The 23,614-nt window shown below is 39.3% G+C and overlaps 1 protein-coding gene across 1 annotated transcript in view; it reads right to left on the bottom strand.

Annotated features, from left to right (window-relative positions):
- adgrd1 (adhesion G protein-coupled receptor D1) overlaps positions 1–23,614 on the bottom strand; it is a 41,133-nt gene that overhangs the window by 14,117 nt on the left and 3,402 nt on the right. The window contains exons 7-14 of the mRNA XM_034692419.1: positions 20,598–20,852; positions 19,312–19,379; positions 18,417–18,566; positions 18,255–18,305; positions 15,111–15,234; positions 14,663–14,770; positions 13,317–13,392; positions 11,562–11,703 (exon numbers count right to left, since the gene is read on the bottom strand). Coding sequence (XP_034548310.1) covers positions 11,562–11,703; positions 13,317–13,392; positions 14,663–14,770; positions 15,111–15,234; positions 18,255–18,305; positions 18,417–18,566; positions 19,312–19,379; positions 20,598–20,852 — 974 coding nt within the window. The remainder of the gene's footprint in view (positions 1–11,561; positions 11,704–13,316; positions 13,393–14,662; positions 14,771–15,110; positions 15,235–18,254; positions 18,306–18,416; positions 18,567–19,311; positions 19,380–20,597; positions 20,853–23,614) is intronic.

Below are 23,614 nucleotides of genomic sequence, written 5' to 3'. Positions count from 1 at the left end.
TTTCTTCAGAGTAAATGTTATGAAAAATTAAAAAGCACAATATTTCAATCTGAGGCGTAGTAGAAGGGAAGTACACAGAATACATATAAATTGTAAAAGTACTTCAGTCACTCTCTTTCTAAAGTTTACCTAAGATTCTAGATGAAATGTAAATATTTACTTCCACTAATAGCAGCTGTTACACATACAGTTGTGCTCATAAGTTTACATACCCTGGCAGAATGTATGGTTTCTTGGATAGTTTCTGTTGTTTTTATGATATAAAAAGAGTAAACACAGTTGTTTGATAAAAATTTTGCTTCACCCAACCACTAACCATGAGTGAAAAAATAAATTTCTCTTATCATTCATATTCTCTGAAAAATGGCCAAAAAAAACCCACAAATTCTGCCAGGGTATGTAAACTTATGAGCACAACTGTATGGTGAGTCCTGGGTGTCCTTAACTTGCCATGTTAGCATCTTAAAAGGATGAAAGCACTGAAAGTCAGGATGCAATATTTTGGAGTGAAACAACACTTTATCTCAGACATGCTATCCTTATAAAGAACCTGTAATGTGAGAGTGCTTTAGTAGATTTTTAATGTTGTGTTGGAACAACAACATACCCCTACCAGATAGTAACCGCACACCACACCAGTCAGGCGTAAGTGATAACAAACAGCCTCGGACATAAAGACAGCTGGCCATTGTCTGATGTGTATCCTTTAAAAACAAAGCATTCCTCTTCCTTCAGCTGTTTAGTGCATCTGTCAAACCTTATTGGTCAAAAGAAGAGGGATGAAAATAAACACTCACATGCATCATAGAAGTCGTAAATGACACACAGAACACAGTAATTTGTAAAAATCCAAGCTTTTCTGTCCTCTGTGGTGTTCTCAGGCCTACAATGACTGGCAAAGCCTCGCTGTAGTTGAGCCAGATCCAGCAGAATGTCTGCAGAATATGTCTCTGCATTTCCCCAAACATCGGGCAACTCAGAGCCAATTTCAATCCAAGCTTCTGACAGGTGGATCTCAAGGAAGGCACAAATGATCAAAAGATGGAGAAAGCTACATGTAATATTGTCTTTGTGTCAAGTGATTCTAACTTTACCGGCCAGTGTTTGTAGAGATACAACCAAAAACATGGGAGATGCCAACTGATGCCAATCATAGATCTAAATTTGGACTATCAACTTTCTCCATAAAGGGCTGTAAACCCTGGGACACTTTACCAGCTGAAATAGTGTTTGGCCTCCCACATCTTCTCAAGATTGTTCTAAAATTTGTTCTTGAAAAGGTTTCTTAAATGAGTCTCAGGCAAATTCATGAAGCTGTTCTTAAAACTGCTTAATTGTTCACACCTGTGCTCTTAAAATGGGGAATGCCATGTCCCCGTAAGTTTGAAGCTCATGCTAGTTTTCCTAATTAAGACAGAAAAACATCCCTCCAATGCCCATAAGCAGGGGGCTGTAGGATGGCATGCACACACAGACATCACACAGGAGAGAGGAGGAGGAGTAGAGAAATGTCAGGAATGCATAAATTAAAATCTAAACTGACTGCGCACTGGACTTAAGATGTTCTGAAACTGAGGTAGTGCTGCTGGAAGTGAAACACAAAGGAGCTGATTTTTTACATCAAGTAGCGCCAGTAGTGAATCAAAACTAAATCCTACAAACAGATATCCCTCGTTCAGAGATGGCTGTCATCAGAAACGCCTCTGAAATCAGAAACAGACACACTCCAGATGAAGTGAATAAAAAAGCTTGATCTCAGATCTGAGGGGAAGAAGTGCCTGAGAGAGAATAGAGACACTGACCACATCTCAAGTTTTGTTTTCAGAATTAATATGATTTGAAATCTCTTTTATTTAAACATCTCGCTGTAAAACATGACAGTGTGACAAATATGTGTGTGTAATGGTCACTTATTATTGCTGTGAATAAGTGTTTACTTTTCAACATCTCATGACTTGTATTTAAATCATAGCCTACATTATAGTCTGATTTCAGCTTGTATATTAGTTTAACATTTAATGTTTCATTTTTTAGGCAAACATGGCTCATAAAGCTGATTCTGATCTGAATCTGATATTCTTTAAACTTCTTCATTCATAATGTAACATTGCAGTTTTTCTCAGTCGCTTTGGTACATTTCTCAGATCAGAATTGAAATTCTCAAAACAACTTGTTCAATCTTCACATCATTGCGTCACTTGTGCACATCAAAAAAGCAGTTTCTCATTTCTTTGGACAAGTAGCAAATGCTTTGGTACATCCATGCAAATGATTATGTACAATTATCTGCTGTTTCCTACATTATCAATTGCTTATGTCATGTTGATCAAAAGGTATTATTATGGGTCTCTGCTGAATAGTCTCACCCTCCACAACATTTAGGCATCAGTGCATCGCATAAGTCTTCACATGCAAAATGGTTGAACATGTTGTCAGAATATGTCAGTCATAGTTCTGAACATTTCCATTAGACTTTTTTTCTAAATCTGTCCTGAATTGGTAAATTCCTCCCAGGTGAATCGTTGTGATGAGGACGAGAATTTGTGGCCCAGCAGACAGGAACGTCAGGAGGTGTAGGAAGACTGCACTGTAATTCCTACAGCACTGCATGTACAGTTTCCCCCATGTTCACATTTCTACTTTTGTTTTTGTTTTTCTTTGTGCTATGCACATTATGTCTTTTTCTTTCTGCATTGCAATGACATGGTCTGTCAACAAATTAAAGTACAAACAGTAAAAGCGTAAATGTGAATCTTGTCCAGTCTCTTGCAATCAATCTCCCACATACACTAAGGTGTAACTTACAATTTACAATAACTGTCATCAAAACTTTAGCCATAGTTTACATGAGAACGTCCCTCCAGAGCACACTGTTATATTGACAACATGACTAAGCAATTTGACTGTCTTATCCGTACACAATAACACAAGGACTTGTCATTCTGATGGCACTGACATGTACATTGACACAGATATTTACTTTTGAGAGATGAACTAAGGATTTTGAGCAAGATACTGTCTTTTGCACATAATCCATGGTGTTTTGCTATTTGTACGAATTGTTTTGAGAAATGCACTTACTGTTTTGCAAATGTCGAGGATGATTCGAGAAATGTACCAAAGCTACTGAGAAAAACTGTAAGCAGTTGTATATTGAACATAACTGTCAACTACATTTATTTTAAAACATATTTTAACAATATAAAGGTGCTAAATTGAGAAAAATAAAATAACCAGCATATCAGCACTCAGATGTGCATAAGAGTGCTCAGGAGTCTTCTTAAATTATGTTCCTAGCTAAAAACAAATCTCAGCTATGAAACTTTGGTGAATGTCAGAATCTTCTTAAAAACTGCATAAGAGGGTGTAAAGAACAAACTTCTTCTTAAATGAATACAGATTCAACAGTAGACCAATTTCAACAAACAAAAAAAGCAAACAAGATAATATAAAAAGCGTAATTTAGTTGGCGCTGATAAAAAGTTGTTTAAATATGATGTGAGTTCTAATGGAGAATATAAAAATGGTGCCTGGCATGAAAGTAATTTTTAAAAAGTCTAGGTTTTTGATCCATTCATAAGCTTTTTCCAGAGTTTGAGTGCACAGGATGTAGCAGAAAGAGCCATTGACTAGACCTTGAAAAAATATGAGGTATCACTTCTGCACACACCCACTCATTTCCAGCATCCAGCTCTGGTACAACAATATATGCAGCCACAAGAGCAATGAAGCAAAGAAGTCTAAATACAGGCTTTGGCTGTGCTAAGTTTAAAAGGCTGCAATAAAATTACACAACAGTGTGAGCGGATAAGTGAGCGATCTGCTTTTTCCTTAAACGTCCTAAATATTTGAGAGCAGAGGGAGCCAGGCTGTAATTTGGACAGTGCTTCAACATTTAGGGTAGATATCAATCATTACGGGTGCTGCTGCCAGCTGAGCTCATCACAGCACAGAAACTCATCATCTCACTTTAAACAAAACTTTATTTAGAACAACCATTACTTTCTGTCTGTACAGTAGGTGAAAGTGATTGAATATTAGGTCAAGAGAAAAGCCGGTCAGGGTCTGACAATGGCTGAATTGTTCTGCATAACAACAGAGAGGCCGTGCATGCAACATTGAATGTTGTTAAATTTAGCAAGGGAAGGAAACGCTTTATGGCAGAATGTCTGGGAAGGTGTAGTGTTACATTGCTGAGTCCAGCAGGCAGAAAAAGACCAAAACCTGACTGAAGGATGAGAAAAGCTGTGCCAGTTAAACCACCTTCAGTTCAACAGATCAAAGCATTACTCTGACTCAACCTGCAGCTATGATGAAGTAAACATAACTGGTTTCATGACAAGGCTTTCAGGCAGGGGTCAGACTTAATCATGAAAAGTAACAATCTGAATCCATGCAGGAAAACACAACTGGCCTTGAGTGAGATAATGCTGTCAGGGGAAATGTAATAAGACGTGCAGCTGTGGTCTCAGCTCAGTCTTGGAGGTAGACACAGAAAACATGGAGATGTGCTGAGAAGCATGCGGTGTGTGAAGAAAACTGGGGTCGATTAAAAAACTGAAATTACAGATGTGTTTTAGATAAGGTGAGTGGTGAACAGTAACACTGTACTGTGGCTATTACTGAGTTTAAAATGAAGAGATGAGGCCTGTTTTTTTCCTTTCATAACTCTACACACATAACATAAGGAGAGTGACTACATGCAAGGACCCATGTGTCCTGTTCCCAAAAGCTTTTACATGAGGCCGCTGTTGAGTTTCTCTGGTTTCTGGTCTGTTTCTGTAGGAACAACATGTTTACATTCACATGTCAGCGGCTGGGTTTAAGTGTTTGCAGTGAAGTTCCAATGTGGGAAATATCTTGGATCACATTAGGACAAAAAAAAAAAAAATCACTTTCACACATGTACTCCCATCCTGTAAATGTCTGGATATTACCCAAAGGGGCAGCATGTGACAACCAAAACCAGATATTAAACAAGCATTAACTTGCAAGTGGCACACAGCAGGTAATAGTCCGGTCCATTTATTTCCACTCACAGTTAAGAAGGTGATGTGTTGATGACAGCTATCAAGCCAGAGAAGCTGCTTCATACTCTCTATTTGCCTCAATTGAGTGAGTTTTGTTTTTTACTCTTTTGTTTCTATTTTACATCATTTTACATATCAACACAAAAATGTCAGTCACCGCAGGAGTCCTCCTCTTTCTCCAAGACACGCTACCAAAGTGGCTGCACCCACCTCAAACAAACAGAGTATTTCCATAAAGCCTGAACACATCTGACAATAGACAAGCTCACGCTGCTGGTTCAGAGACTGCATGGAGTTAAGATGTGAAAACAGCAGGACAATGAAGTGATCCAATCACCACTTGTGATTTTAACACCCTGTAAAGCACAAAACGCTCAGTTGTGGCTGTGGTTAATACATAAAGTAATGTATTGTCCTAAATGTGGGATAATCCTGAATCATCAGAGTCTGATGAATGCCACAAGTCCAAATGTGTTGGTCTAAAAATAAAGTTGTTCTTCATACTACAAGTCTTGCTCGAGTTTTGACCCTTATTGACCTTTGATAATTTGTAATGGTTGCGGAGGACAACTGTGTTTTAATCCCATATAAATTCAACTTGTCAGTTATTTTTAAAGTAAAACTTCCCGGGCAAATCACCCACCATATTGGAACACACAGAAGTCCTCTAATAATTTGAAACCAGTCTGAATCAGCATCTCAGTCATTTGGGGTGGTCATTTTTCTGTCTTTTGGTCTTTGTGGCTTTTTCTGTGCCTTTATGGTAAAAATGAAGGATGCTTTGAACAACATAAACAAAAGGTTTTGACAGCAGATGCAATTTAAGCTGGGTCATTGTGCTACACAGTGTGGAGATCGGTTCGTAGAAAGAGCAAACCAAAATCCAGCAATAGATCCAGATGTAGAAGAGTGATTAGATGGCTGACCAGGGAGCCGTAAGGAACATATTCTATCTTTCAACAGGTTAATTGCCTTTGTAGTGCTGACAGTATGTGAACATAAAGGTTTGCACAACGTTGCCTTTTTGTAAGTAACTTTAACAAAAGCACAGTGCTTTATTTACTGTTGCTTGGCAACCACTAAATCAGGACAGATGTGGACGACTTCTTAATTTTTAAGAATTTCCAACAGGCTGCTGTGATGCATGATGAATGTGATGCTGCCACCAGAGACAAAGCAGATGCTGTGCAGTGCCTTGGCATTTTTAATCAGAAATGTCAGTAAATCTGAGTACATTTCAGACTTTGATTATCCAATGTGAGTGCACCACACCAAACACTGATGTCAGGGGGTAATCACAAAGTACTAGAGGTCCCCAGGTAATACTTATCCCAACTGAAAAGTGCTGAAGACAAGCACAATGTTTTCAAACTTGAGCAGCAAGAACCAGTGAATTTTTAAAATCATAAATTCACATAAATTAATTTATGGTTTTCTGCAGAGATTAATACCCACTGGCTAACAGTTGTACCAAAGCTTGTTATAGAACTGACTGAAAGTCTACAAATAAAAATCCCCTTGCTTTTGAAATGTGATGCAATTTTTCAAGACACTCAAAGCTGCCTGTACACACAAAAATCTTTTCTACACATTCACAAAGTTGTATTTGTAAAGTTTTTTCACAAGTTATCAAACAATCATATACAAACACTGCGTCTGATATTCTTTCAGACCTTTATTTCACAAGGTCTACATCTGTTTTACCCTCATATGACACAAGAGAGAATGTCATATAGACACAGTCAGAGGCATAATGATTTCTACTCCAGTACTGGACTCTGGTGGTGGTGGTGAGGTTGGAGTGTTGATAGAAAGAGGGTGCTAAATGGGAGGAGTCGTGAAAAGAGACCCAAACTTCTGACACAAGAGGGATAGCAATAGCCAGACCTCCATCTGTGATTGATCAGTGTGTTGGCTCATACAGCCTGTGTTTGTATGTGTGCTGGTGTATGGATGGGTGTGGGTGGCTGGGAGAGATTTAGGAGAGATTTTGCCCGCAAGATTTAAGCTGGGCGTGTACGAGGAGTTATAAAAAGACCGGAGAAAAAAACAGAGCGGTTCTTATTGTGGCTGAAAGCACTGATACCAACACTGGCATACATGATTACAAGATAAAGAGCGTGGGTAAGAGAAAGTGTCTAATGTTTTGTTTATTGTCAAAGTTGCTGAACAATTAATCATTATTTTCCACACGTAAAGGAAGCTCCAACAAGTCTAGACATCTTTGATAACAGGCCAGTCAGTTTACCCAGATTTCTTCATCTTCCTCACTCTCAATTCAATGTATTTTCATGTTCTTTGAGTTATAGTAGTGGTAGCATTGCAAAACAAAGTCACTAACAGTTTTTGGTCTTGACGCTTGGTTCAAATTTGAAGGGAAAGAGAGAGGGATAGCTTATGCAATAGCCTAGGTTTAAAGCTTAGCTCTGAACCAGGCTTAGAAACAGGAGGAACAGCTTACCAAGAAATATAGTTTTATTTTAATGTGTGAACTGGCCAGCTTCAAAAGGTCCTACTGGGCAGATTTGTTTTAGTTTTATCTGCACAGAGCCAGAAAAACTCTCTCTGCTTAAAGCTTTTTAGCCTCGGTAGAATCAGTGGCTAGCTGTCACATGTTTGAGTTTGAAATATTTTGAAATATTTTATTTGCTTTTTTTCCTGAAGGCTAAGGCTACAGCTCGCTGCCAGTTGAACAGGTGAAACAGCTTGCAGAGACATTTGTGTAGTTCTGGTATAAATGTTTGAACAGAGGAGATGATGTTGGGTGTATTTTGTTCGATTTGGTCAGGGCCAGAAGAGCTCTCCTGTCTTTGTACTAGCCTTACTTACTTGATTCTAGCTAAAACACACAGAAATATACAATGATTATCAGTATGAACACTGAAAGCCTGATGATGGATTCATCTAAATGTGTGGGACTAATGAGAAGTCATACATTGTTCATTTTTCACACTCCTAGTCAAGAAAAATATTGAATTTGTAAAAAAATGGAAATTTGGGAACAGATCATTCATTCACATTCTGGCTAATGTTGAGACAAGGGAGTCAGTTAAAGACAGGCTAAGTCTACAGCTGGCAGCCAGTAAGCAAACTTAGACTTGAAAGGGGCAGTCAGCTGGCTAAATCGTTTAGGTGTTCAAGCTGCTGTTGGTAGGAATGGTGTAAAAAACGTTGCTTTTTTTCTGCTGGGTTTGGAGAAAAGGTCATAATACCCATCGGTACTCATCGGTAAGTGGAGTAATTTGAGACTATTGCAAAATCTCCTTGTTTCCAATGCCTTTGTATCAAGCATTGATATTATTCCCCTCGTTCCTATATGACAGACCAATCATAGCTAATCTCCAATCCTCTGTCCTGATTGGTTAAGGGGCGGCCCCTACTACGTCCTCTGATTGGTTATGAGTCCGGCACTATAATGACTGCACACGATCTGTGTTGGGGGGCTAAGAGGAAATCTGGTTGGGAGGGATAGTGTAGACATTTGAAGTCCCTCTCTCAGATGTTAACTCTGTGACTACCAACAGCAGCTTTAATATTGTTTAAGCAAAAATTTGACATTTAGAGAAATCGTCTCCTTGTTCGCTTGCTAAGAGTTAGTTAAATAAAGACTAAGTTTAGAGCCAACAGCCCGTTAGCTTAGCCTAGAATGAAGACTAGAATCAGGAGAAGAAAACTTTGGTTTGATTCAGAAGGAGCTATGTCTATCTCTGTTTCCAACTAAGCTTAGCTAAGCTAACTTGCTGCAAGCGCATTGTCGATTCCTGTCAATTATTGTAGGCTGCTGTAACAAAATAAATTTCCCCCAATGGGTGATCAATAAAAAGTATCTTATTCTATCTTATCTTAGCACAGATTAAAAAAAAGGTGCCAGCTATATCATTCAGAAGCTCCACCAAAAAGCAAATAATATAATGTTGCACTACTTGTTACATATTTTTTTCATACAACACCAGAAATTCATTAAGAAGAAGTCAATGTAGTACAGATATAGGCCCCAAGCACTCTTCTAGTGCTGCCATCCTGTTCCACACTTTGCTTTGGCCTGTCTGACGCACCCTCCAAACTCACACATTGCTTTATAAGCCTGTAAAGTCAAGCCCCCTTGTCAAAATCAGTTTTCTAATATCTCATTTTGACCCTATAAATCTTTTTTCCTCAAGGAATCAGTCTTTCCATTTACTCACCTCATACCATCAGTGTGATGCTCTGACGGAGGTTGAGGACGAGGAGGAGGTGTCAGCTGTTTCATGTATGTATTAATGTTTAACTACAGACCCCAAACCTCCCACCTTCACTTTTTCTTCCCTTCCTTTCCCCTCAGACTCTCTCAAACTGAACCTGAGTCAGACAGCTGTAATAACTCACTGATGGAGCCAGGGTCTAGTCAACATTGCTGCCTTATGGCGTGAGAAAGCATTAGGGCCTCCAACAGGCTTGATAACACCTTGCTTGGGAATCAAACCCGCTCTGACTGTGCCACAGAACGTGTGACGGCAGAATCTCAGCTTTGCCTGAGCGTGCTGGGAATAGCATGACCTCACTGGACTGTTTCAGTGTACAGGGGCATTAATCAAGACTACAGGGTCACTCTGACACCGACCACATGGCTTTGGCCTTCAGCAGCCAGTACCTACCATTTACAATTTTCATCAATTCACGGTACAATACATTTTATCACGACAGGTGTCAGATAGTGAAAATAGATGACATCTGGGTCTGAGCCATGACAGAAGGTGACTGTCTGTAAGGCATGCAGGATGTATTGTAACCATGACAACATGAAAAGACAAATGAGGAAGCTGACACATTTCTTCCTCAGACACACTAACGCCCCCTGCTAGCTTTTAATGAAGTCACTCAGTGCTCGTCTATTTTCTGGGAGCCCAGTTGCAAATCACTTCCTCTAGTCACACTGAACTAGTGCCAATTGAGGACATCTTTGAGGTTAAATAATAATAATAATAATAATAATAATAATAATAATAATAATAATAATAATACATTTTATTTACAACACACTTTTCATTTCCAGAAATCTCAAAGTGCTACAGGCACAGAGTAAAAACAAACTTTAACTTGTGCAGACAGTAAAAGAAACATAAACAATGATGGGAAAAGTCTGCCACATGCTGCATGAACCGCCCTTCCTGTCTTCAAGTGAGGGAGGTGATAAGTATTCACAAGCTGCCCAAGACGTTAAAACTCCAAAAATAGTTACTTCTTGATGAAATCCAACATAAAGTCTGCGGAGCAGCCCGGTTATAGCAAAACAACCCTTTCTCTGGACATGATCACAGCCAAAAGTGCAATGTGCCAAATTATTATGCAGCTCCTAAATATAAATCAAGGTCCAGCAATGCACCTTGAGTCAACTTGACATGTGCTGGCAGGGTGCATTCCATCAGTATGTGTAATAGTACGAAAAACAGCTTTTTAATAATGAGTTAAAGGAAAAGAATGTAAGAAACCTGATTTATCCTTACATCAGAGGTGAAGGCAATCACCCTAAAATAGAAATACTTCTGCTTAACGGACAGCAGAGCTGCTGAGCATCTCCAGCTCTCCCAAAAAAAATCATAGAGCCTCTTCATCTGTGTCTGTTAAAAGAAACACTGTCACAAGAACCTGGCCAGATTATTGCAGCATAAACATTTATCTCACCAGAATAAATGAAGACAAAGAAATAATGCCATGGTTTCATGACGGTGGATGGATTTTATTTGTGGTCCTCAAGTTAAAAAAATATTTGGTAATCCACTTCAATAGAAACTAAATGGCTCTTCTCAGGGCTCATAAATTCATCTGCATTGTTGGGGGTTTACTCAACTGGTTTTAGTATCTGCCTCGTTAGAGCTATTGTAGGACAGCCAAACACACTGAAGAAAACTTACTTCAGTGCTATTAAATGGCCTAACAAATCTTGTCATTGTCCAAAAATTAAAAGAAAAACCTTTATAGCTGCACAGTACTCAGCCACATTAGTGACTTTACAAGGAAGCAGGCTAATGTGATACACATTTTTCACTTAATTTTCATTTTGAGATTCAATTGCACTTCCCATGGAAAACTGGCACAGTCCCTTCCATAAAGCCGCAAAGAAAAATATGTTGTTCATAAAAGAAAGTTATTGTTCCTTTAAAAGTGCCTTGAGCCTGCAGTTCAAACGTCCATAATCAGTTGCTCTCTGGAAGCCACATGCTCCACAAGGAAAACTTTAGGCAGGCTAATGAAAACCAAAACAGGCGTCTCTATTTGTGCTGGTGAATGCCCAGCTGCACAGGCCGTGTTAAGTGATAGATGCTCATCTTCTTACATAAGAGAGCTCCAAAAATAGAGCTGATGGATTTCATATGGGGGGGGATCCAGCTACTGTAGCCACAGGCAGAGCATTACTCTTTCCTCTGATAAGGTGGCTGCCCCACACCCAAAAACGGAAAAGCATTCCACTTTCCCAGTTTGACTGACTCACACAGAGAGTAACGAATGAGTACAATAAGAAGAAACTGGGACAGTTTATTGGTGGATTCTTACCAGGACGTGGGTGAGGACAATTTTGATGAGTGGAGCTCCAGAGAGGTTGACTGAAAGGGCAGGCGATGGCTCCACTTTAAGGGATATTAGACAGCTTGCTACTTGGATTTTGGTATCCTTGAAATCAGAGGCTTCATTTATCCTATAAGACAATGCAGAAAGAAGAGACACAGAGAGATGAGATTTAAAAAAAAGGTAACAGTACCTGAACAGACAGTCATGACACACGATTCAAATCAGTGAGTTGAAAAACGAATTGACACTTTTTGAAACAACAGACGGCGCTATTTGCCTTTGACTTCTCCCATTTAACCTCATTACCTTTCATTTGTCTGTGGCTGAGTAGAGGCATACCGACATGGCTGCAGCAGAAAAGGATTTAACTATGCACAGTCAGTGTTTTCCACAATTATTAGATTCCTGGGCAACACGTCAAATGTCATTTACTGACCATTTTGGTATTTTCTTGTATTATCCATGTAAGATCCACTATCAATAAACTAGTGAGCAATCTCTCTCTCTTTCTACTCTTCTGTTAAGTGTAGTAGAATGTCTCCCCACACTTGTTCTGCAGGTAAAGAGAGAGAAAATGAGACATAACACTCAGAGCTTATGCCTCTTTTGGGGTTCCTAATATCACAAAACTTTTACTGTTGATTGTTCTTTTGGCTGTTTCTATTCAATCCTGTAATTTAACGATTTAGTAGAAGGACCTTTTGTGTCCAACTAAAAGAAAAGCAGGTTTAAAATTGGAAATAAAGTAACCTATGTTTAAGGCAGTAAAAAGGCAAAATAAAAGCCTCTAAAATGACAGTTTTATGTGGCGCCTCTTCTCTATAAACTGGGTTACCTAAAGTGTTAAAAAAAAAAAATCATGAAAAAGAAAAATCATGGAAATTTGCGTAGAATGCACAGCATTGTAAATCGTTTCAAATCATGACTTGAGTGTTTCGTTAAATTTCTAGAAAGAGGTCAATTAAGTTTAAGAGAAAGCACTGAAATGCAACAATCAAACCAACACATAAGTGTTACACACAGGTCCAGAGAAGTAGCGTTAAAGTGGGACTTTAATCATTGGTCCATAAAAGTAATCACTCCCAACAACCAGCATCGTTGCATCAATTGTTTTTTCAAGGCAACCTGATATGTGACATTTGGATCAGACGAGCATCACCTCTACATCACGACACAGAGAGGACAACCTCACCCACAGAGAAGTTAAACAGCAGGGCACCCATGTTAAAAAGAACCAGTCACAAACATCTCCAAATATGTAACACGATGTACTCTAGCATCTATAAAGTACGTATAACAGGAGAATAAACAGGTTGCTGTAATTGCTGTTATGTCATGTTTAGTAAAAAAATAAACAATGCAGCAAGAGTGGAACAAGCTGGTCCACGATGACACAATAAATGGCGGGTGAGGGGTGTGCAAATGGATATGTAGAGCTAATAGCAGGGTGTATCAGTCAGTGGAGGTTGAGTGGTGCGATGAGAGATAGGCAAGAGGACAGATAAGGCTTCAGCCCCCAGGCATCGGCTGTTCTGAGGCTCAGGAAGCAGGGGGGCCTTAGCGCCAGAGGACCTGAGTCCCCTCACAGGAAGTACAAAGCCAGAAGACTGTTTGTTTTGCTTTTTAGTTACAGGATGTTTAGAATATTTTTCCTTAGACAAAACTAATGACAAAACTAAAAGTAGAATGCTTGCTCGGGCTGGATTTCCCAAAACGTCCTGTACTGTCTCGTCCTCTTACCTGGTCTTGACAGGGCTGATCTCTTTGTAGTAGTTGTGCATGCTGTGGTAGAAGAGGCCGACGATGGTGGTTTGGGCTGAGAAAGGAGGACAACACAGTGGTTGAATGTGAAAGACATGGGCAGCAGGATGGGAATGTGATACAAAGCTGCTGAAATGCGCACAAAGATGAGAAGTTAATTAACGTCGTCCTGCCGCTGCACTCTGACACCAACAGGCTAATAGGACGGCCGTATGCTCGCACAGAGGTGAAAGGGAGAGGGCTTGCAAACCACATGGATGTTGGGAAATCTTATGAAACCACGACATGACTTCACCAGGAGAGCTGGAGGTCTGCTCCCCCTCCTCTAATCTGACCTATCATCCAGCTAAATCCCACCTCAACACGGCAAGATAAACAGTGAAATTGGAGGAAATCCTTAATGGTCCTGTTCCTCTTTTCAAAGGGCCTCTACCCGGGCCCTGCTGACTGTGACAACAAAAAGCTTGCTGATGTCAAACAAATGTGCGGTGTGTTTTCTGTAAGGGAGGTTTGGACGTTCCAAAACACAAGTTCAACATTTAGCCCCCCCCCCTGCAAGCCCCACAGGGGATCTCAAGGTGGTCGGCTTTCTCATACAACTCTTCTTAGAAAGAGAGAGTAAAAAAGTAATGCAGCTTGCTCCCTGGTTAATTAGGATATAAAAAACGCTCCATGGAGTATTTCCTGTGGCCAGGTATGCAGATCTGTCTTTATATGCTTCTGGCTCAAAAGTCATACAATTACATGCATGCAATGCCAGATAACAGCCCTTTACTGATTTTTTAAAACAGTTTATTCAACTAATTTTAAAGCAAAACTGTACATTTAACAGCCAGAGAGAGCCAATGGGATCTGACCTGAACATAAAGTCAAACAAACAGCTTTAATGACCAGAGTAATTATGCCCCCCTCACACACTCTCTGCTACTTGAGTCCAATTGTTTTAATGATGGAGGAAAGTGGAAAGAAAGTGCTCTCTCTCTCTCATTCTCTCAATTTTTGGATAAAAGGGTAACTGCCAGCATTAAAGTCATAGCTGGATTTCTACGGTGCACCGTAAAGTTAGACAAAAGGTCTCATGGCACTCTTGTCCTGCACTGTATGCTTTGTCAGCAGTCTTAAATCTAAGTACAATAAATTACAGGCCTACAACAAGAGAGTCCCAGCTGGACGATTTTCTCTTGGCAGAACAAGAGCATGACTAATGTTCAGTATTCACACTCAACCTAAAGAAGCTACCAGATTTTGTACAGGGAATCTTAAAACAATGAGACTTTGTATATCACGACAAACATATCTTTCTAGTTTTTTCTCTTTGTACTTACACTGCATGGCGAAAGCCTCTCCAGGCACAGAGATGTAGCTCTTGCCCTGTTCAGGGAAGCGGTAATGTGACAGGTTGTAGTTCTGCGGGAATTTCATCAGAGAGTAATCTGTGGAGGTCAGAGGTTAGCAAAAGCAAGAAATGATGAGAAAAAACAGCCCGAGGAACAAGCAACAAGATCCATGTGTTTTATCAGGGGTGGAAAAAAGCTGTGAAGTCACCCTCAGGACAAAGACACAAGCAAGCTAAGGGGCAAACTAAATATTATGCAAAATAAGACCCACACCCATGAGAGGCAACATGGAAGGGGTTGACCTCTGCTTCTCTGACCTGCATGTGTCCTCTGAATAAGAAAACTTATGATGTCAGCATGTATTTCTACCCTCTAACTGTGTCCACACAAACTACAAACAGTGAGTCACCACATGGAGAGCAGAGAGCGTACTGACCGGCAACAAAAGATGTTCCATCGAGGGAGATGAGTGAGTTCGGGGTGGGCTCCAGGTTAGTCACCATATGTTCCATCACTCTGTCCACGGTCTCGATCAGACCGCTGACCACAGGGATGGACTGCTGCTCCACAGTGACCCAGCAGAAAAATGAACACCATTAATATACAATCTCGGCTATTATACATACATATATATAACTTTTCCTGACATTGGAAAGCATTAGAAACAACAAATGAGCCATACTACCCAAATCAAAAACCAATGGTGCCACAATATGTAACCAAGTGCTGATAACCAAAAAAGAACTCCAAATATTATGAAACACAAGATGTCAGCATATCAAAGGACTTCTTTAGCACCCTAAATCTACCAGAGGAAACAAGCTTGACTACCTAACTCAGTATTATCAGTTTGTCTCTGTATACTTCCTCTAACTCAGTCTCTCAGATTAAAAGAAAATAAATAGTTGAAAGTTAGATACTTTGATATCTAACTACCTGATTGAATCACAAAAAAAGATCATCATACAACCAAAGGTAATAACCAACTCTCACATAGCTTCAACCTCTACAGTTTGTCTGGTTAAATTACCTAACGTGGCATCTCGTCTTATTGCCTGAAAACATTTTCTTAGTAATGTTATTGCTCCTGATTACTTCAGCTATTTTCTTTCCTTCCCTCATTTTTCATGTCTTGTGTTTCTTGTTTCATTTTGATACTCACCCCTGTCTCTCTTTCAGGGTTTATAGGCTTCCTGCCCCTCTGTGTTTCCTGTGTCCTTAATTACCCTAATGTGCTTCACCTGTGTCTCATTGTCTGCACTCCCCCAGTGTATATAGTCTGAGGCTGTTTTCAAAACCGCCTGCTACACACTACCTATGTACTACCTTCTGCATACTGCTTTTGAATTAAGTCTGTAGTATGACTGTTCTGTCGGATTTGTTTTGCAGTATGCTGGGTCAGGCATCGCAAGATTTCCAGTTTTCAGAAAGCGGAACTAAACAACGGCCAAGCTAATCGCAAAACTGCTTCTTTAGTATCATTTCTGATTTAAAAAGTTGAGAAGTGGTTTATCTATAATGTAATAATTTTAACAGCACCTAAAAACTGAGCACCCCTGTCAAAAAAGAAGAAATAAGAAAGAGTGGAATGTTAGCGCTGTGCACTATGGGAAACAGTATACGAGGGAGACTGGTCCGAGGCATACTGAAAAAAATTTCCCGAATCAGTACGACATCTGGGAAGTTTTGGCATACTGCTGATTTTGCTCTTGTTCACAAACTACTTACTACATACTGAATTTTGGCCAAATCAGTACGTACTGCTAGTATAGTATGCGGTTTCCAAAACAGAGAGCCATTGGCTTCGTGCTTCTCTGTGTTTCCTGCGTCCTTAATTAAACCTAGTGTGCCTCACCTGTGTCTCGTTGTTTGCACTCCCCCAGTGTACACAGGCTGTTTTCGAAACCGCCTACTATACTCGCAGTACGTACTGATTTGGCCAAAATTCAGTATATAGTATGTCGTATGTGAACAAGAGCAAAATCTGCAGTATGCCAAAACTTCCCAGATGTCGTACTGATTCGGGAAAATTTCACAGTATGCATCAGACCAGTCTGTCTTGCGTACTGTTTCCCACAATGCACAGCGCTAACGTCCCACTTTTTCTTTTTCCTTCTTTTTTTGACGGGGGAGAATGTTTTGGGGTAATGTGAAAGTTATTGAATTCCATATAAACCAATCAACTTTTTAAATCATTAGTGGATGCTAAATAAGTATTTTCTCTAAGGGCTGCGTAGTTGTTTACTTCCGCTGTTCGAACCCGGAAATCCAGTGACGTCTGGCCCAGCATATGCTGCATGGCAGATTGAACAGAACAGTCATACTACATACTAAATTCAAATGCAGTATGTAGTAGGCTGTACCTACATTAGTAAGTAATATGTAGCAGGCCGTTTCGAAAACAGCCATAGTCTCAGTGTTCCCTCCCCTCTTGCACCTTTTCAGTCAATCCCTTCTTATTTCCTCATGTTTGCCCTTATTTCTTTTTACCAGTTTTTTTTTTACTTCAACCTTGCCTTTTTGTCCTGCCAATTGGATACAATAAGCAATCTTTTCCATTTCATGCTTATGATTTAATACTGTGGGTATTCACCCTGTTCACCCAAAAAACTCTCATGCATTTTCCCATTGTTTGCTGGCAGACATGAACATGTAGGTGCCCTCAGGCAATACAAAATTGATGGAGAGCCATGTCTCATTATCCGTCTCAGGTATAGTCAGGTGCTTTATCACAACCTGTGTTCAGAAGCTTTAGCCAAATAAAGCTGAAGCAGCAAACCTTTGAATGTATTGAACTGAGCCATTTTTAAGTGGATTGATCTTTGTTTGCTACTGGTATAAAATAATTCATTATTTCTCCTTGTAGAAGTTGCAGAGTCTTGCTTTGAAATGTAGAACAAATATGAAAAATGAGATATATTGCACAATATCTGCCTCCAGATTTTGCCAGCGAATCCTTATAAATCTATTTCAAATGTATAAGATAGAGTGCAGTGAACCAAAGTGAAGATTGAAGTTTGAAAAATGTTCTGACATTCAGCACAAATCGGATCAGAAAGGTAATCAAAAAGGGGATTTACTGACACTGGATCTATCCAAGTTTTGCGTTCTAATACGTGCACATCTGTTTCAGTTTGTTCCTGCAAAAACAAGCAGGCTTGTTCTGAGCACTCAATGTACTGAAACCACACACTGGCTGTGAAAATTTGCTCATGCTTTTCTCTTGGCAACAATGTGTTAGTATATGGGCGCCTAGAGATTTGGCAGAGATGAGTGTACAGTACAGGAAGCCGAAAGTTTACCTACAAAACTTTAACTTGTGTGTATGCTTTATTGTCAAGCTGACAGCTCTGATTTCAACAAATTTCAACGCCATGCTTGACCACATACTGTAATCCTGTGCGGGTACACTGCCTGGTACTCTTATTACTGTTGGCACCACTCGCTGCGAAAATATGCAGTGTTAAGATTTTTAACTCGTGAATGTATTCAATGCCTTAGATTAAAGTATTCACTAAATTGCATACGTTGCATATGGCTGTGTTTTAACATTGCACAACAACAGTGTGAACTCATTTACCTCTGGCACCACTGGAGAGGAGAGCACTTCTTCCACACTTTTAAGGAAAGCCTGAGTGGAAGAAAACAGACATCACAGAAATGTTGCATCACATACACATGGGTGGGCATTGTGTGCAAAGTGGTTACATGAGTGTGTATTTAAAAGACTGTGTTCCAAGACCTGTGTGAGGTTGTTGGCATTGTTGTAAAGGATGGTCTTATTTGGCATCCTCTTAAGGAAGCCCAGCACTGGCATGGCCCGAGGATCCTGAGAGCTTTGACTCTCCACATGCTGACCACTGTCGACAGAAGGACTCACCTCTGTGGGTCTCTAGAGAGGAAACACATTAAGCATCAAATTATGTTTATCTGGAGACACTGAGGTCCAACACATACAGGATGTTCAGTGACAGATGCTGACTGTTGGAGTGTGCAGAATACTCTTAGGGAGCCATCTTGTGTGTGGTGTCAAACAGATGTGTCTACTTTCCTCTGTTATAGTACAAATATTTCGTTAATGTACTCAACTCTATTTTGTGTATTTCTGACATCAAGGCTGATTTCAAACTAACTTAATGGCACATTAGCAAATAGGAAAGAATAATCTTGGCCTACTTGTCTTTGAGTTTAATGCAAAGTCTCAAAAACAACATAAAACCTCAGGTGTCTGAACATAAAGCCATTGCTTTAGAGCAAAAAGCTACAGTTCTTTGAGTGTCCACTAGAGGCTGGCTCTCAAAGCCAACAAGACCCTATAGAGCCCAATGGTTATGTATGTTTGGGTCAGCATATCCAACATGGCAACCACCATCTTTAGACTCAATAACCCGTCTTCAGAAACCAAAGGGTGACGTCACTGAGACAATGCCCAAAATAAAGACAAAAGGGAACCTGATCTGCTGAAGACACTTTCCCCATCAAACATTTTTTTTACTTTAGTGAGGAACTTCAACAAGCACTTATTTCCTTGCTGTCTTTATTAAGTATTTGTACCTCTACCTGAGAAATGAGTGTGTGCATTCTTTGCCACCCCTATATTCATTAAAGACAGAATCACACAGTCAGGACAAACTTACAGATGCTGGTGTAGTTGAAGTGACTTCTTTGAAGACTATTGGTGTTGTGGCTGAAACCATCTCCTGGCCTAGAAAAGTCAACACACAAAACTTTATTAAAAAGAAGTTAGAAATAACTCTGGGGGAAAAGATTGATTGTGTAAAATCTTGCTGTTTGGATATATTGAAGGTAATTTTAATGATTTTATTTTTAGGTTCTTCGTTGAGCCTGACCAGGCTCAGCTGCTGTGATGTAGCTGGACTTCATCACCATACAGCTGACTTTTTATGAGTCCTTTGGACAGAGCCAAGTCATCAAACAAGAAAGATTACAACTTGAACACAACTGGGTAATCAGTGTCATAATACCACTAGCTTCTGTGCAAGGTTAGGATACATTTTATGTCTTTGCTGTCATTTAATAAAAACTTTATAAACAAGCTACCAGAAATACACCCATATATAGACATACGTTAGAGGTAGCTGTCTGAACCTTTCACACTCTTCTTTGGTTCAATGCAATATTTTACATGTCTGCTGCGGAGAGGAAAAATATTGTGTCGTAACTATGACAATAATGGTTTGCAGATTAAATTGCTTTTAGTAACAACTTTGAAGAAGGGACCAGGGCAGTATGAATTTTCTTTTCACACATCCTGACCACCTGAAGCATAAGCAGTCATGACAGTACTTGTTTTTATAGATCATTGGTATGGACACAATGTTAGAGACACCATTCACTAACCTCTTATATTAACACATTAGGGGAGGTAAACTTTATCAGGCTTTGAATTTCCACACACCAACTTGGTATTCTGCATGATCACATTAATATTTGACTTTATTTGTAAGGGCTCACAAATGTCTGCATGTTTTTCTCCATTTATGGCACTTTCCTGACCAAAAGAGGTAAACAGCAAGAGAACAAAAACAAGTGAAAGTGTGAGTGTTTTTGTCTTAGCGTGTTAAAACCTGTCATATTAAATCAAAATGATTTGCCCCGTGCAACCTCTAAAATGCCTCTGCACTGTTATAAATACTTATAAGGCAGAACTATGTAAGACCTGCTACTTTTATTGTGGGAGGTCATGAAAGTGTTTTCTACAAGAGCCATTTGACAGGGGGCTTGGGTATTATTTGAATAGTTTAACATCTGTCCATTGTAGACAGAATGAAGGGAGGACATGGACCATGAATGCTGTCTCGCTCTTGTTCCTTCAGAGCAGAGTCACAAGAGGAGACACTAAATTGAATGTGCCATGTCCTAGAGTGATATGAAATACTTTCAGCAGAGTGTGATGTCCTACCTATTGCTGCACTGTAGTAGAGCAAGATATCTTGAGGTGATAGAGCCTTTTCCCAGATGACAAACTCATCGAAGGCCCCTGTAACATAATGGTCATATGCCTTGTTGCCAGTTCCAATGACGAGATCCGGGTAGGGGTCACCATAGTTCTCTGACACACTGCCATTTGTGTCACTTGTAGTGAAGGTCCCATTAATATAGACCATCAGACCATCCTTTCTGGTCCATGTGAAGAGAATGTGGGTCCAGTATGGCCCTGAAAGAGGAAACCCATGCAGAACACATAAGATATAACAGCTTGAGAAAATTCAGTACAGAACTATAATGAGGGATTGATGACAGCAAAAGTGAGAGAATGGGGAAATTTAAAGCGGGGGGTTGGTAGTTACGGAAAACTAGCATGAATTTGAATGTAGCATTTCCTCAGGACTCTGTCTAACCCCTCCCCCCCTCCCCTCGGAGCTCCTCCAAAATGACTCCCCACTCACATGCACAAGTGTCGCTGATTCGCGACCATATGATCGTGACTGATTCAAAACTGGTCCTAAGCACATCTTTTGTTTTTTTGCACTGTCAACTCATGTCTCACTCAGCGGTAAGAAAACACCAAAACATTATCATAGTGAAAGTTAAAAACACAAACAAACTTGAAATGTACGCACAGGAGGCGGGAAGAACGGCAGGACGGGATTTGATTGGTTTCATAATTTGGCTCCTGATGGCAGGGATTGGTTGGTGTTTTCCCAGGTTTACTCTGGCTATAGATAGCGGCTCTTTTTCACTGTTTTTTAAGAACACATTATGTATTGATTGCCATCAGGACATAAAGATAATTTTAACCAGTATAACAAAAAGTGTATCTAAATATGACTACCAACCCCAGCTTTAAGGTACATCCAAAAAAATCCAAAATATCCAAAATTAGTCTGATAGTAGTGGAGCAAAAAGATAATTTTGCCCAAACAGACTCAATTAGCTGATATTTTATCCACAAAAAGACAAACTATCTTTACATTTGTGATGTGCTAACCAGGACATAGTTGCTAAGATGATAACTAACAAGCTAGTGGCTGAATGGGACATGTTATTAGTTAAATGATACCGTCAGCTTACTCATATGCTAAAATAACGAATGTAACATGCTACCAGTTAGTAGATATCTTGTTCACCATTTTATTTTAGCACAATAACATGCTAACATTACTCAATTGCCAAGAAAAGAACTCAAGTGATGCTAAGATTCTTTTTTGGGGGTGGGTCAGAAACATACAATGTTTCACTGATCTATCTACAGAAAAGCAAGAAGAGAAGAACTTCATTCCATTTGCTGTGCTGAAACCCCAAAATTAATGACCAGTGCTAGTACTAGAATGCTGGCTATGCTAATGTTAATGTCAGCTTTCAAAGATGCTAATATTAGCTTCTTAATATGCTAAAATAATGCTTTTTAAATGCACACTGTTGGCAGATATAGTGTTCACTGTCTTAATTTAGCACGTAATCATGCTAACATTTCTCAAATAGCCAAAGAACAACTGATGCTGATAAGTATACGTTTGGGTTACTCGTGTGTGAGGTATTGAGCATTTTTTTATCAACTTACTGACATTCTCATGCTAAAAAAATCTCAAACAGATTATCTTTTGCCCAAATATATTTAGTTAATTTTTACCTATCAAGAAATATAAGTAAAATATGTTTCGGAACAAATAATAGTGTTAGTGAAAGCATGCTCACAGTGGCCCTGTGAGGCATGTCACTGCTTTGACACATGCTAATGTCAGCACGCAAATATAATAATATGCTATGCTACTGTCCTAATGCTAAAATAAATATGCTAGCAGCAGATACATTGTTCTCCATTTTAGGTTAGCCCACTATGCTCACATCTCTCTAACAGTCCTAAAACATAACTTTTTTTTTATTATTGTATTGGTCAAAATTATGAAAAGGATTTCCAATCTGATGGGCTAGATTAAAAAAAAAACAAAAAAAAAACAGGCCAACATAGTTAATCTTTCAATGCTAGCTATTATTGAAAACAATTACTGCTTTAAATTAAATTGCTGTTCTTTTTAGGACTTGTTGGAAATATTAATTCAGCTCCAAAATGTAAAATCGTCTTGTCTTTTTGTAATGTAAAGACATTTGCTTCAATGCATGGGTCTAATCTCCTTCAGCTTGCTTGTTACTCAAGAAAATTGATAACAAAAGGAGTCTCAAAAGACAACACATTCACTGACTGAAAACATGTCTGCCAGAAGAACAAAACAACCAGAGAACTAATTTGTGTTTAAAACACAAACCTTATGTGCCGAAGTCCATCCCCCTCTACACATTTTAACTCTTGCTTTCACCTCTCCACAGGGAGAGGTTATTTTGGGGGGCAGCTCAAGTTTTAACTCAAATCTTCTACAGAGAAAATGGTCCTGAAACTTAACTCTGTATGAGAACCAGATGACGTTTGGACCTCATTTACTGTACTCTTCAATGCAAATTGAGTTGAGACACCCTGTGAACACAACCTTTACTAATGGCAGCAAAAACACAGATGACAGAAGTCATCTGAGAACAAAATACAGGTCTGTGAGAGTTTCAAATAACAGTAAGCCTCATATGTTTTTTCCCATTTTGTCAAAACAGTTTACTAAATCTTTTAATCTCATTTAGTCAATGTGTTCATTCTCAAAATTGAATTGAAATAATTGGTCACAGTCTAACTTGTATTATATTTCAAATTTCACGTATCTTGACTTTTACTCTTCAGGAAACAATTCTTTATTTACAGGACAAATGGCTGCATAGTGTTACATGTCCATGATAATTGTGTGTTTTGGGAAACAGCAAATGATTTCCGAAATGTATCCCCGACTTGCCAAATAAACTCCCTGCGTCCACATCTGGTTTCATTTAACTAAAACATGAATGCAAATACATAATTTACAATTTATGTACAACAAAAAAATACATATTTCCAAGGAGAAACTCTCCTCATTATGGTGGATTAAAAGAACATTA

The sequence above is a fragment of the Notolabrus celidotus genome, chromosome 9 (assembly GCF_009762535.1).
Source record: "Notolabrus celidotus isolate fNotCel1 chromosome 9, fNotCel1.pri, whole genome shotgun sequence".
Taxonomy (NCBI): Eukaryota; Metazoa; Chordata; class Actinopteri; order Labriformes; family Labridae; genus Notolabrus; species Notolabrus celidotus.
The sequence above is the reverse complement of the archived record's forward strand: the minus strand, read 5'-3'. Positions and strand labels throughout refer to the sequence as shown.